Here is a 16734-nt window from a genome sequence, read left to right on the forward strand (position 1 = left end):
GTGGTAATGCAATCTGTTGTGAGTTATTGTACAGAATATGAGTGTCAGTGATTGAACAGTTAGTAGGAACTAACAGGACTCGTGATTTAGTATAGCGCTCTCACACAACAGAAAACAGATATCGAGGCTCAGAGCAACAAGAAAAAAATAAGGCCGTCAACATACAACAAATAAATAGTTGCATTGAAGACATTATGCACATACAAGGAAGTCCACATAAATAGTTTTGCAAACACATACTTCATTGAAGTGTCACATAATACAATTTAGGAAGTAATATCCGTTTTATTTTTTCCTGGATTTCCTTAACAGGAATATGCCTGCATTAATTAAGTTCAAGATTCACTGCAAAAAAGTAGGTCTGAAAATGATTATAATAATTCGCTGAAAATTCCTTGAATAATATCAGCAAGGCTTGTGCTATCATACACCATGTATTGCATGTTAGTTATGAACATTAATTTTTTCCATAATCTTTCGAAATGATATGAAGGGTTCGTTTGCAAAAACCGATAAGTCCACTTTTGAGGATTTTGAAGTACGATATCTGTCATAAAGTACAAAACAATTCCTTTTAAATGATACATTGTTCACTACATATAAAGGTTTATTCTTTTTTTAAGTAATGGTCAAAAAAAGCGAAACTTTTCTTATTATTCTCTTTCTTTTTCTTGACCTTTAATCGCAAATATCTCTATTTGGCAAATATGGACTTATCGGTTTTTGCAAACAAACTCTTCATATGCAAGTACAGTGTGTACAAATTTTAAACAAAACCTCACTTGCAAAAGGCAGGAAAAGATCAAGCCAGTTCTTTGATCGACTGCCGCTTGCAGCTTATTCGAGTAATATTTACGTACAATTGAGGGAAATAAAAATCGAAACTTCCTAAAAGCGTTCTTCTAGATCATGCTGGTGGAGAAAATCCATTTTCACCTTTCCAGGATGTGTGCGAATGATATCTGAATTTGATAAAAACACATTTTTATAGCATAGGATCTACGCGAAGAACAATAACATATTTGAATCTTGAAAACACTATCCGACGGTTGGCCGGATCAAAACGATCTTTATTTTGCCAAGATACATGTTTCCTTATTAATCAATCCATAATCCAGCAACCATGACAAAGCAGGCTGCTAGAATAGAACTTCCCATCACCATTAAGTGTATCGAAGCGTACGCACAAAATCCGTGATGGTTGAAGGCTCTCGAGATTCTTCGGCTGTGTGTTTACTCACATAGATATCTGAATTAGAGCTGTACACAATACACCTTCCGGGCATCACCGAATATCCGAGCTGGGCCAACCTATCCATTTTATAATATTGCCACGTTACCTTGTCTTTAATTATTTCATTATGACATCACTCTACGATAGAGCGATGTATAGATTGATATCCTCAGATGATACAAGATTCACAGTGGTGGAAACAAGGAGACAGCGCCCGCTAGATGCCTCATAGAAAAATGATTGACAGTCTTCGGTAGAGAGACATCGTTGAGCACAGCGGATCCCAGAAGAACAGGTGTAGTGTGTGGTGACAGATGACGGTGAGGGCGCCGTGTTTATTTTTGTCAAGGTGAAATATTGTTGTAACTGTCTCTTAATTACTGGCGTCTCTCCTAGATAGAAAAAAAGTGCAAATAAACAAATATACGAACAAAAAAATGAGTGAAATATTCATTCGAGTGACCGAAATGGAACTGGCTAAGCAGATGAAGAAATATTATGAAGAAATGGTTGGTGAGTGTACAATGTTTGAGGAGTATTATTACGTGATGTAGATTGAAGGGATGATATAGTTTTGGTTGAGATGGAGTTTCAGGTCTATCTTTTACTCTCTCTTTTTCCATCTTTACTTTTTATTTTTGTTTATTTATTTATTTATTCATTTTGTGGGGGTGAGGCAATAAGAAACTTTTCATGTTTTCAACGGTAATAATGTTGGCGTTTTTATTGGATTTGGAATATCAATGATATAACCTACACCAAAGAATTCACAACAAAAGGTAATGTAATTATGCTTTGTTATACAGTGTATATTTTCCAAGTCATATCTAATGATTTTTGCAAAAAGTTAAAATCTTAATGCCTCATCTCAACCAAAAATGTAAATCCCTTTAAGGTTGGTTATTGAAATGTTCTTGTTGCAACAACTAAGCTGACAATGTTGTGACAACAATCTGAGAGGAGGATGATTAACAATTGCTTGAGAATTATCAGAATACTTACAAAACAACGTCAATTCAAAGTATAATTCCATATCCTATGTAAACTTCATTGAAGAGATCACTTCCTCAACTCTCTCTTAGATTTGGTTCATTAAAAAGGACTAGTTCGAATGTCGTAAAATCATATTGGGGTTTGTCACCATTCTTATAGACACAGTCATTTGCTGTCAAGATGATTGCTGCTTCTTATTCATATGAAAACGGTACACTATTTCAGGAGAAGAATCAGAATACTTTGAAAATTCTATATTGTAAAATTTATGTAAATCATATCTGATGATTCAATCATCAACTCTCCTGCAGACTGGTCGATGAAAATGTGGCGAAACATTAACATTGTCTTTAAGATCGGGATAAAAGCATACTCTTTCATATTTCCATGTGTTCGATGAACACTTTTTGGAAATTATGTGAGGCATCAGAGGCAATGTTTTCACACTTCATTTTGTTTTTAGGTAGGTTACTAATTATAGGACTTCATTTATAAAACTTTGATATGACATCTATTTTTTTTCTTTCTTTTTTTAATGAAATGTCTTTCAATCAGTTTCTAGGGTTTATCATTATCAATTAAAGTCAGCTTGGAACGAAATCGTACTTCGAGACGACGCCGTTCACTGAGTCGGGATTGTATCGCAATTAAGGAGAAACACAACGTTAGTTTGTTGATACTTGGAGGAGCATTTATTCAACGAACCATGGTAGTGGTACAAGTCACAGTTATACTGCTTATTATCATAGATGGCGCTATTGCATATCAATTCAACAACACCTTAACTGGCGTAATCACTTCTTTCCTCCTTGCAGCAATTATACAAAAATTAACAGTTTTACATACCGCAACACTTACCTAACTTCACAGTACAAACTTATAGTGACATGAGAGCAAACACAATATGAAAATCCTATAAAATATATGTTTAAGTCACCTAACAAATAAACAAAACTTTTACACTATACTTTCTCCAATTAACATCATAAATCAACATACATATACATGTACCTATGTCCGTAAAGGACTTACATGTAGGGTAACAAAAAACCAATATCACACCTTGTATCTTAAGAAATAACTGCTTACAATCTTCAACATGGGAACAATATGTTTTGCAAGCATCACACTGCACAAATAGCCATTTCTCGGTATCATAAAAACTACATTGTATCAACTTTCATATACAAATATACCTTACTACTGCTGCTCAAACAATTATTATAAACAAAATCTCAAAACAAAGCAAATCATTGTTTTTGTTTTTGTTGTCTGTGACATCACCTAGTAGTGCAACCAAAAAAAATTCCAAACCTTGAAAATATTGATAAGACATCTGATCGCATCGGGCAAACATGAATATAAAATGGATTAATCATAATTGAAAGAGAAATAAAGCTGGCACCATAGGAATGGGAGAGACTGAGGTGACAGACTAAAAATATACCGACATACGTGTATCTAATAAAGAAGGCATGTGATTAGAAAAAGGGGGATGCATGAACAATTATAAAAGACATGTGTGAAACATTATACTCTGTATAAGACACAATATAAACTGACTGTTAAAATCGTACTATACAGCACTTGGGAACAAGAGCACAATTCGCCTTGACTAGCATTGTACAATATCTGATAACAAACAAAACAGCTTGGTCCCAAGGACCTTATCATAAAGATTTCCCCTGCATAACAAAAACATGCCAGTAGCTAACACACATAATCTGCATGATGTCAGACAACCTAATAAAACAAATAAAAAGAAGTCTCCTTCCTTGGAGGACCTTGATATAAAGAGTTTCCCCATAGAACAAAAATATGCCTGTAGCTAGCACATATCATCAGAATGACCTATTAAACAACAAAAGAATGAATGTACATTGTATATAGTACATGTGAAACATAACATCAAATGTTTTATCAAAAATCACAGTCCTTGAAAAAAAAATTACTAGCTGGGGGATCGAATGAGCACCAGGCACTAGTTACTACGCAAACTGTACATGGGTTGTCACATGATAGTGTAAAACAACAAAGTTCAGACTACATTGTATGTCATTGACGAACAAAACCGGGGGGGGGGGCCTCGAGGCACTGATCTATTCGAGAACATAATCGGAGAGGTAAGGCGGGGCATGTCGGCTGCGATGGGGATATCGTCGGCTAGGTGAGGGCACACCAGGTGTCTGACAATTGTCTGGAGGAGCTGGTGGGGGTATAGGTTCATCGTGTGGGGTAGACAGTTCATGTGGGATATCGGGGGGTTCCGGTGGCCGGAGGTCAGGTTGCACCGAAGTGATAGCACTGGGATGCAGAGGGGGCATGTGATCATCCGCTACTGTAGAAACCTCAGGAGGATGTGGCGGGGGCCTCGCTTGATCTGTTGCATCAACACTGGGTAGGTCGCTCACATCATCACCATCAGATTCAGGGGACCGAGAAGGTAAAGTGGGGACATCTGACGGAACCTTCAGACAGTCAGAACGGCGCACACGGTAAGATGTGGACCGAAGTTGGTTACCGACGAACCTGCGAACGTTGCACCACTCATCCTCAACACTACAAACGAGGTAGCGGGGTCGGGAATGCATCTTGGAGCGATCCGTGCGGAGATAGACAAGATCACCAACGTGAATGGTGATGTCTGGTGAAGGGGGCGGTCGTGTGGGTGCCTTTGACTTGACACTTGGAGCATGATTAGCACGACGTCGGTTGTGTTGAGTCATGATGATATCTTGGTCTTTGATAGGGATCTGTTCACTTGTGAACTGATCACGTTGAGTCCAAAGCTCCCGAGCAGATAGGCCATTACCACGGAGCCGACTGTTGAGGCGATTTGTAGCAAAAGCAAGGGCAAGGGGGGTAACTGGGCCACCATGTGGATCATCACGGAGTAGTTCGTCTTCCAGTTCCCGTACTGCTTTTTCAGCGACAGGGTTCTTGTTGACGTTTGTGGGTTGACCAATTTCGAGGGTAATCCCCTGTCTACGAAGCAACTCATCATTCCGGAGGGCTGCAAAGCCCGGGGCTGGATCTGTGCGCACTACAGCAAGAGGGCCCTCTAGCGGTCGTAAAGGTGGGCACAAATGGAGTAGAGCATTGCGGAGGGAGCCAGCACGTTCATCCGGGATCAGCATGCATGAGGTATACGATGTCACTGTCTCTCTGATGACGAATATGAGCTGTCGTGCACGCTTGATGACATCTGCTGCAAATGATACACCCACCACACATGGCGGATCACTTGTGGATTGGGGTGTGGCAGCATGAGGCACATTCCGAAGTGAGAGACAGCAGTGGCAACCTAGGCTTACCTGCTGAATGGCAGCATCAAGGTCCAAGGCGTAGAAATACCGAGACACCACTTGTTTGAGCTGGTGTGGGGTAGGGTGACTCAGTTGGAGATGGAGGGCAGTGAGGATGCCAGGAAGCACCCTGCGGGGAACTACAATACGCTCTTGCCGTGGCTGGAACGCGCGTTCTTGCCGGACAACAAGGAGGCCGTCACTAGCAATGGTAGCGACCTGTAGGTAACGCTTCACATCGCGAATATCCGTCAATTTCTTTGAAGGGCGGGTACCCTGCTTGAGATGGGCATGTGTACGACGGAGGTCTGCGCATTCAGATTGAATCCGTGCCCACGCATTGCGGGATGTGAATGGCATGCGTGTACGTCCAGACAGAACTTCGTATATGGTATTGCGGTGAACAGCGGCGCCCTCCAACTGAGCAATGAAAGAGCAAATCTGACACTTGGGCTCTTGACATGGAGGAGCATTCCTACTGGCAAAATCAGCTGGTACATTCGCAGAGCCAGCTAGATGGCGAATGGATACCTGGTACCTACTCACAGTTGTTAGGAATGTGGAGACTCTGGGACTAGCAGAAAATTCTCCACGGCACAGCTTTTCATAGGCCTGAACACATGGTTTGCTGTCAGTAAGGATACAGACAGGGTGATGTGACTGAATAATGAACGGGCTGAAATGCTTGGTGGCAGTGGCGATTGACAATGCCTCCACCTCACAGGGGAGCCAGGTGACTTGGCGGCCATGCAGCTTAGCACTAAAAAAACCAGCCACAAGGGGTTTCTTATCTCTTGTCACATACATGGTGGCACCGAGGCCATGTTTCTTGACTGACCCATCTGTGACTATCCACAACTGGTCGGAGGGGCGTGGCAGAGTGATAGTCCGTGAAGACTGAATGGCGGACTGAGCCTTGGTGAATGCACCATGCAACTCATCTGTCAAGTGGATGCGGTCTTGAGACTTTAGGCCAGCAATAGAATCGTCAAGGGGGCTCACGTACGAAGCACAGCTGGGGAGCACACGAGCAAGCATCTTGTACGCGCCAATAAACGATCTCATGCCCTTCACCGTAGTAGGAGGGGAGCAGGTTGACAATGTTGTCATCCTGTGTGGACTTGCACGGAGGGTTCCTTCAGACCAGATCCACCCTAGGATAGTTGTAGTCCTGGGACAGACAGTAGTCTTGGTCGGGGACAGGTGAAGGCCATTGGCAGCTAGGGCCTGCAGTACCCGCGACCAGTTCTGCAGCAAGGATTGTGGTGTGTCGCCACCACAGTACAGATCATCTGCCAACTTGACAACAACGCCTTCAACCAACAAGTCTCCAAGCACGCGACACATCATTTCCTCCAAGGCAGTCTCAGAGCCTGGCATACCCATGGCACAACGGGTGTATACCCGGATACCTCGGAAGGGTGTAGCAACACCACAGTATTTCATGGACTCCTTTGAAAGGGGTATCTGATAGAATGCACTGGCAAGGTCTGATGCAACAATGTACTTCCACTGACCAACTTTACGCAATGTAGAATCAACATCAGGGAGCACCGAGGGCTGAGGCTTTGAATAACGACCTACATCAGCAAAGGCTGTGACTAGCCGGTGACCGCCATTGGGTTTCTTGACCAAGAAGGATGGGTTGACATATTCAACAGTGACACCAATATCCTCTGGACGAGCAAAAACACCAAGTTTCTCCAGGTCATCAAATTTATCCTGCAACTCGACAAGCTTATCATGGGAATACAAGGGGAGCCGCCCTTTGCGTTGAGGTGGTTGGACTGGGCCCATGTTCACAACAGCCTGGAATGGTCCAGAAGCACCGTTATAACCCTTGTAAGAGGAGCTAAACACACTGTCACACTTGGCATGAAGTGCCTGGAAAGCATGCCTAGTCTGTGCTGGGAGAATCCCATCTGGATCGAGAATCACTGATTCAGCAGACTGGGCAGAGGAGCCTTCCCCACGGGGCGGGGTGGGGGGCGCTGCAAGCCGACCTGTGATGGGTGGGGTAGACAGACCTGTATCCTCCATACACATGGGGCTGACCTGACACAAATGCGAATTGCGCCGAATAATACAGGGCGCCTCAGACAGATTGGGAATGCGGATCTTACCAGCGATACTCGGGACCACCTGGGGAATCGGGAAAAATTCTGGCAGGGAGGGAGTAGGAGGAGAGTCTGTGCGAGGCTCTAACACAAAGGTCTCCTCATCTGCAAACTGGGGAGGCAAGGCAAGCTCAAGGAATTCTCCTGGCCAGAGAGTCATGGTTTTAGAAGGAGCTCGGAGAACGTGGGCACGCCTAACAGCATGGCCAACTTTTGACTTCCCAGTGGAACCATAGGAGTACACAGTGCCATCATCCAATGATATCTGCCGCTTAGCTGGTCGAATAGCCACATCATTGCGCTCCATAAATGGGGTCCCAGCAAGGACCTCAACATCCAAATTCTCCACAACCAAGCCCTCAAAATGGAAAACATGACTATCACGAGACAACGTGAGACGGGTTTCACCAACGACCTCCAAGGGGGATGATCCATCGGCTTGGTGGGCAGACTGGGATGTGGGAGCCACACTACATCCTAGTGCATGCGCTGTAGAGGCCCGCATCATGTTCCCAGTTGCACCGCTGTCAACAGTGACACGAACAACATGATGATTGTAAAAAGCGTCAAAGTAAGGAGACTGACGCACCTGAACACGGAGTGTAGCAGGGGAGTCTCTGGAGTCTGGCCCAGACACCGCATCTGGGTCAACCTGAGTGTCCTGGGGTTCAATGTCATCCGCAAGCATCTCATCACTATCAAAAATCTTAGCAACCTGGCGGGCTTTAGCCATGTACTGCCTATCAGATTCTGGGAGGTAGGGGCATACACTAAGAAAGTGATTGCTGGGGCGGCCAGCCTGGAGACAGAGGGGGCATGACCTAGCAGGCTTAGCGCGAGGTCGAACACGAGATTGTGGTTGAGCGCGCCTAGGGTTAGATTGATTGCGATTGCGCGGAGGAAGGGCAGCGGCACGCATGGCCCTAGAACACTCAACTGACTCAAGGAGACTAGTGAGGGCCTGAGATATTTCAGGCTTAAGAGAAGCAAGGGTACGTGAGCGGAGCTCTGTGCCGTACCGCTGTTTGACTAGCTGGGGGAGATCAGGATGAAGCAATTGGAGCCAATGCAACACTATAAAATTTTCGATAGTTGGAGTGAGCTCTTCGTCTTCTGTAATGGTATCGCCATGGTGAGTAATACCTCCACCTGAGGTCAGCAGGTTATCCTCTACAAAGGTAAGTATCCTTTGGTACAAGTCCTCTGGCCGTTCATCACTTTCCAACTTGATGTTAGAAAAATCAAGAAAATGGGCACCGGTAGACTGAAAACCGTAATGGAGACGAATTTTCGACCAAATGTCATTGAGTGAAGTGGAACTGCGGACTATACAGTTCCTCGCAATTACAGGACAGAAATTGGCAATCTGTCCTAGCATTAAATCAAGCATGACAGCCTTTTGCTGAGCTGTTTTGCGAGAATCTGTGGGGACAGAGCTAGTGTCATCAACAAAGCCCCGATTAGGATTTGTCTTGGTCTTTTTGGACCATGTCACTGACTCGCCTAGGAAGGGTGCAAAGTGCTGGTCGAGATTTAGGGTGTACAGGAGATTCTGTCTCCAACTCTCAAACGAGGTGATGGTTTCTATTTTACCCAAGCACCATTGCTTTGGCACTTTGGCCGTAGCACACGCCATTGTGGGTGTGTGGGACTGTACCGTACAAACAAACTAGTTGCTATTGAAGTCCTAAGTAAAAACTTACGTTTACGGTGGACTTGGCTGTTTTATTTCAGCAGAATTTCTTCCTGTGATGGGCAAGATTTAACTTAGGCTGTGGGTAGTATTCCAGCGCTGCCACCACGCAATTAAGGAGAAACACAACGTTAGTTTGTTGATACTTGGAGGAGCATTTATTCAACGAACCATGGTAGTGGTACAAGTCACAGTTATACTGCTTATTATCAAAGATGGCGCTATTGCATATCAATTCAACAACACCTTAACTGGCGTATTAGATAAAATGCTAGACATGGTATGATATACACAGGAACTCAAATGTGTAACTCACCGGCTGTTTCACAGATGTAGGCAGAATTACTTTTACAGACCACACTGTCCCACTGGTAGGAAGAGGGCGCTATAACGAGACAGTCTGTACCCTTGGTCATAGAACCATAGTTAGTATAATTCACTGTCTGGCCGTCCATCCACTGATACTGGCCTCGGGTTGGTTGCGTCAGTCCAAGCCACACGTCACTGTATCCTGTCAAACAAATTATCATCACGTGACTACTGAGTCAGAATTTTGTGGACTATGACGACATAAGAAGGGTAAGTCATGAAAGTCATTTGCAGTTGGCACACAGAGCATTCAACAAAGTACCACATTTGAAATTTCAATATTCCGTCACCTTACAATCAGGAAAATAACTCTGAGCACGACGTGAAATGAGGTTATACTAATGTTTAGGTTCATGGCGGCAACCCCCCCCCCCCCAAAAAAAAAAAAAACCAACAACAACAAACAACAAACAAACAAAACAAAACAAAAACAAAAACATTGAAAACATTATTAAATCTTATTCGTGGATACTCTTTTTTTTCACGAGAATCAGGAAATACAACGTGTAGCACGTTCCTTGTTCAGTACAAGCACAAAAATTGCCTTTCCTAAACAGCTGAAATCAACTTTTAAGGAAAACTTTCTTGGAAAAAAGACCAAAAGTTTGAAATAACGAATTACAAAATGAGCTGAGAAAAGTTTCTAACTTTGCTCATCATGAGCTTGTAAACAGTAGCCACAATTACAAACTAAACCAAACCGTGACCATTATTATGGTCATCAAACATGTCTATTGATTGACCCGTGCGATATGATAATTTTAATTCTTCTTGTTCGAATCACTTTGATTACCTGTTTATGTGTTACATTATGTTGTACAATGGAGTCACCTTACCAGCACTGTTAGCAAGCGAAATCACGTGGTCCCTCTCCCCACTCGATTCAATAAAGATAAGATGACTGTTTGTGAATCCGTCACAATGATCACGAGCCGAGTCACGGTCTGTCGCCGTCCCGCTGGTCATGTAACATGAGTCTCCGTAAAGATCGGTAAAACCTGCTGGACATGCTGCGAGAGTAATGAAAAGATATCGTCATCAAAGACGCCATCATCAACATATCGAATCAAAACGAGTTACCCAGCTTCATTTATTGAAGGCGAAAGGTGCCAGTACTCTTCTTTGTCTAATTGATGTATTTAGTCGAGAGCAACTTAAAGTAAAAATACTGCTGATTGCTAACTTAATAAGAAATAGGTGCGATACACTGGGTTTGCGGTTCACCATGTGTAGTCCTTAGAATGACTGTTGGAATGACAGGAGAAAGATAGAAAGAAAGGTTGGATGAGAGGTGAGAAATATTGAGTAAGAGTATTCTTTCTAGAGTGAGTGTATTCCTGAAAAGGACTGTGAACCACAGAAAAAGAAGAGTTTACTTTATGGCAAAGAGTCCTTTTCAGGACTACACTCACTCCAAAAGGAATACTCTTACTCAATTTCTTACCTCTTATCGACCTTTCTATCTTTCTCCTGTCATTCCAACAGTCATTCTAAGGACTATACATGGTGAACCGTAAACCCAGTGTACCTTATGTACTACACCATGCAAACACCTTCCTTTAAAAATGGACAAAAACTATGGAAAATCATGTAATGTTAGACACGATGTTTGCAAGTATTTCAAAGCAAAAAATCAAAAACAAAAACAAAACAAAACAAAACAAATAAGAAGATACAAAAATATCCAAACTTCGATTATCAGTTATCATGAATAATTGGTTACCAACATATCTCAACGACTGGAGCTTAAGAGCTCGGGGATCTTACCTTGAAGAAGAAAAACATAGAATCAGAATCATGGGGGGGGGGTAACAAACAGTCTTGGAAATTTACGTACCCTGATATGCTTATGTTGATAAGAATTACATTAAGGTTTACGCTTAGAAAGAAGATTATTTTACAGCACAAAGAGCATTACTTGCTTTGATAAGCAACTGCAAGTTAGGGGGTATATTAAGAGAAATTCATATTCCGAAACAGAGTGATGTCAATGAAGGCCTGTAAGATTGACTTATGGGAGAAAATGTACTTATTCAAATGACACAGGACATAAACAGAACACAAGTTTCACTCATGTCAGTTGTGTAAAGTTCGGAAAAGAACCAAGGGATTTTTTTTTCTTCATCTTCTTTCTTTCTTTCTACAGCACAAGTAAAATACTGTATTGATAATTAAGTCGACGGGTTCGTGACGTAGATTTTAAATGTATGTGATTTCTTTATCAAAAATAAAACATCGAAAAAACGGTCATCAAGACGTCAAATCATCTGCTTGAAAAATCTTTACAAGACGCCTGGGTGATGGTTTGGTGTATGAAGTTATATGAGCACACGTTTCGCTGTGTCATATGTGTGCCTTGTTATTCGATGTGAAATACGGTTGCTGAAAAACAGTTGTCCAGCTGAAAGCAGACTTTAATTTCCGTGTATATAAATGATATAAACTCATCTCAACTCAACGTTTTAAAGGCAGCTTTAAAACTCAAATTTCACGGTTAAAACAGAAAAGATTACAATGAAAGTTTTTTCTTACCTCCTCCTACTGCTTCGATCTCACAGAAGACATGGTAGTTCATGGTACACACCTGATCATTCCATCTCCATCCAGCCCCACCCCTCATCCTTACACAGTCAGACCCTTCGTCATGAGGCGTGGCTCCATCCCAGTCAGTAAACGTCAGGTTGGTACCATCCATCCACGTGAAGCTAAAGGCATCTACCTGAGTCAGCCCGATCCAGAACTGTGTGCTAGGTGCTACGGTGCTGAGATGACTTGCTAATAGTGTCTGTTCTTCCGCTGATATTATGGATACGAGGTTTGATCCCAAGGCCTCGCAGGCTGTTTTCGCTTCATCTCTTTTCACTGAACTGGTGCTGAGGTTGTAGCAAGACGATCCCACATTGCTGAAGTTTGGTGGACATACTTTGAGGCAAAAGATAGAGACAAGTTTGATATAGGAGAGTGAAGTATATCACATGATTCTGCGACTTGATATTATTGCTTCAGAGTTATAGATTTAATAAATCGAGATCAAGATTATCAATGGCATGATACAATTAACCTCAGTACAGAAAAATCATTTGAAGCTCAGGTCACAAGATAGAATTGTTGACACTTATAGCACCCCACCCCACCCCACCCCCCCCCCATAAAAAGAAAATGTCTAATGATAATGATAAAAAGAAGAGAAAGTTCGATTATGATTTCAACAATGATAACATCAAAAGTAATAGTGAAACAACGATTAATATCAAAACATAACTTCCTTTGCTTTTGCTTTACCTACTATTGCAAATGATAATGCTTCCTTCGCTTTGACTTTGGTTTGCGGAAAAGCAAAATGAGGTTGCAGCAGGAAGAATTCTTCTTTTTTTTTGGGGGGGGGGGGGAGGGGGACGTTTATTTTTTGTTTGGGGGATATACAAGCCCGTATTTCTATTACCTTGTTCCATGAAACCTATGCGTATTGCATGCATGCCGTATTAGACTAAAAAAAATGAAAGAAAAACGTCCAACTATTTTTCTCTATTTCCCACCAATACATCAGTATTATTGATTTTTCCTGGAGAGGGGGGGGGGCGGGGACATGTACCCATGCACACACACAAAAAAAAAAACAGAAAGAAGTGTCCTTAGCACAGTAAGTGTTAAATATGGTGGGAAGGAAAGGGTAAATAACAATCAGGAATACATCAATTATCATCCATCGGAAATATCATGACTGTTATTTATTCAATGAAGAGTTCTGCCGATCAATGGTTACCCCGTAACACACCACAAACTGCCCTATTTTATTGATGGCTGCAGTGTGTGATTAAACTGAGTATCTCTCTATTACTAGGAGCACACTGTCCGCTCGAGCGGTAGCTGGCGGAGGGAAACTCTGCGGCCAGCCGCTGACTGCAGTGGAAGCCACGGACATCGACCCAGTTCGATCTGACAAGCTCAAGGACAAACTTCTGATAGACCAAACGACATCCGTCTCGTGGAAAATTCCAATATGATATGCTTGACGTTCTTTTCCATTTCTTTGTAATTTAATGTTCAACTGTTTTACATGAAAACTATCAGGGATAACATACTGTGTGCAGAGTGCTGACAATGTTCATTGATTTTTTGCCCCAAACACAACCACCATTTATTATCATATTGCAGCCTCAGGCTATTATGTATGCATGCTTTCAAAAAGAACGTTAAAACAATCTTGTACATGTTTCCTCCATTCAACGTAAAATTCAATTTACTTCAATTCATACATTTATTCAGTAATAAAAATCGTTTGGGTATACAATATACAATGCTTATACAAAATGTATCAGGTCCTTTTCAGCGAAAGTCAAAGGCTTGAATTTACCCTTAATCAAATCATACACATATACATTGCAACCTAGACATTAACATGCCATTATTATGATGAGTTAACAACAATATAAAAGAAGCGCAGATAGAATAAAACATGCCAAAACAGGAACGAAATCTAAAAAAAAAATAATAATAACAAAAGTTACCGATAACATCAAAGGAACATATGGATAACGAATCTATACTAAAAAAAAAAAAGAGCACAAAACAAATCGCAAATACCTAAACAAAAAAGAGGCATCAAACAAGTAGTTATGTAGGACCTCTAAAGAGACGATAGCAAAGGGGATATGATAATGTATGCTTTCCTGACTGTAAGACGATTTATACACTAAGATTCAGTATCTTGCCTACTTAAAGATATCCCTTTTCTCTTGATTGCTGGGTATAAAAAGAAACTACTCATTTATCTGACTTTCGTTGGGTCGCAAGTATTGTTATGACACCCGTAACACACCTGCTATCTTTTCACGACTGTAAAGATGATGGTGTCATATTCTCGCTTACTCTCAGTGTATTACAGACTCGTTTCGTACGTCACACTTTGAATAGGCAAAAAATAACTTACCAATCGATATGGTCATGGCCAACCTTTGTTGTAATTGTGACAAATGTTTATGGCCCATACACAGGTACAAATTGGACACTATACACGATGTTAAAAATACTCTCTTTTGACATTTCGGAAAAGCTACAGAATGATAAGAATATAAAAAAATACCAAAAGTGGCAGCACCAATAGACCCATATACATATATCACTGAAATAGATGTAGGCGTAGATCCATAAGGGTCTTATAGTTTTTGACTGAGACATAACTTCAGGTTTCTAATATTTGGGTGACATATTTGAGAAACCTCAAATGAAATATGAAAGAGCATGTAATTCCAAGAGGGATCCAACATTTATTTGATGAAAATTGGTTTTGAAATGGCTGAGATCCAAAACAGACCCATCCTAACAAAACCGAAATTATATTTTATTAGGATCGCGTTGTTTTACTTTGTTTGTTTGTTTGTTTGTTTGATGTCTCAGCCAATCCAGAACCGATTTTCATCCAATAAATTTTGAATTCATCTTTGAATGGTATGCTCTGTATTAATTCATAGGTGGTTTCTTGGTATCTCGAAGAAAAGTTAAAAGCCAAATCTTCATCTCCACCAATACTGCACCACCCCTTAAACTTGCCTCAGGTTAATAGTAGGGAGATGTTTCCTGGTTCAACTTACCCACTGACGATAGAGACAGCTCTGTGGTGAATAGAAGGAAGAGAACCAACCTCACTCCTATAGGCACCTAAAAGAGAGGGAGATGGTGAAGTATGATCACTAATACGTATATTTCTATGTATCAATGCCGCAATGACTCTACATAGAAAAAAAAAAATCTGAGTCTTAACATTCAACCCTAGACGATGTTAGTCATGTCACATGACTTACAACTGATGGCATCACAATGGATTAATAGCTTAAATTTGCAAGAGTACAAGCCATACATTCTTTGCAAGTGGGATAAGCAAACCGTTAGCTATTACTGCAATTTCGTAACTGCAATAATAACAATAGCGATAATGATAATCGTATTTCAAATTCAAATTCAAATTCATTTTTTTTTCATTTCCATCAAATAAACAAAAGTGGGGATGGGGGGGGGGGAATCATTGATCGAATCAGGAGAGGACCAACAACACCCCCCCCCCCTTCACACACACAAACACACACACACACACACGCACACACACACACACACACACACACACACACACACACACACACCCAAACACACAAACGTTCTGCGGTCCCTATATTGGCATAGCATACTATACTTGTATCAACGTCAATAGAAGTTTTTCTTTGGTTATGAGCTCAGTACGGTATTGCTGATATAGAGTTATTCATACAGAGATAGTCACAACACTTTTAATTTCGCCAAAGCTCCGATTTTGAAGACGATATTATACTCACACAGACAGTGATGACCCAGCGCATTCTGAAATCAAATTGCTCATGTTCCCAGAATACACATAGGATTGCAGCGTCTCGCGTACATACACACTGGGACAGAGCGCAGGACACGATGCGACTCTCTCTTTTTGCTTTATAGTTCAAAGTGATCTCACTATCACAGTGTTGCGTCGACGGACGCTGGTCACGTGACACGTACGTCATAATGCAGCCCGTCTAATTCGCCGGCTCGTAGTTCCAAATTGAGCATGAGCAGAAAAGGGTCATTTGTCCCAACAGACATGATGGTTTTTGAATTCACTGATATAAGCATCTGTGATGCAATGACCATTCATATTATCCTTTTGATACTGCTTGCATGCACATCCCCCATGACAACAGGCCAGGCATTTTGACAAGATTAACAGAAAAGGTTTGTTAAAGCATGCAATGCAAAAAAAAAGAAGAAGAAGAAACGGATGGTTCCCAAACTGACGGACCATTCTGGTCACCTGGTCTATGCAAGTTCATTCTTTGTTTGGACATTAATTCAATAAAATTCATTGTAACGGTGGTCAAGTGCAAATTTTATGACATTAATTTCTTAAAACGAGTAACGTGCTTATAAGGCAACCGAGAAAATAAATGTCATTTATACCCATGTGCACATGAGCTACTTAAGAACTGGCTTACTATGTTTAAATAACTCACAAACACA

General features: G+C 41.4%; 1 protein-coding gene across 1 annotated transcript in view; it reads right to left on the minus strand.

Annotated features, from left to right (window-relative positions):
• Positions 1-9641: 9641 nt before the first annotated feature.
• LOC139742356 (kinesin-like protein KIF21A) overlaps positions 9642-16734 on the minus strand; it is an 82438-nt gene continuing 75345 nt past the window's right edge. Inside the window, exons 33-36 of the mRNA XM_071652935.1 lie at positions 13550-13647; positions 12244-12633; positions 10548-10721; positions 9642-9853 (exon numbers count right to left, since the gene is read on the minus strand). Coding sequence (XP_071509036.1) covers positions 9642-9853; positions 10548-10721; positions 12244-12633; positions 13550-13647 — 874 coding nt within the window. The remainder of the gene's footprint in view (positions 9854-10547; positions 10722-12243; positions 12634-13549; positions 13648-16734) is intronic.

Source organism: Diadema antillarum, unplaced genomic scaffold (genome assembly GCF_040938485.1).
Source record: "Diadema antillarum isolate AM-2024a unplaced genomic scaffold, OU_Dant_1.0 seq00000998_RagTag, whole genome shotgun sequence".
Lineage (NCBI taxonomy): Eukaryota > Metazoa > Echinodermata > Echinoidea > Diadematoida > Diadematidae > Diadema > Diadema antillarum.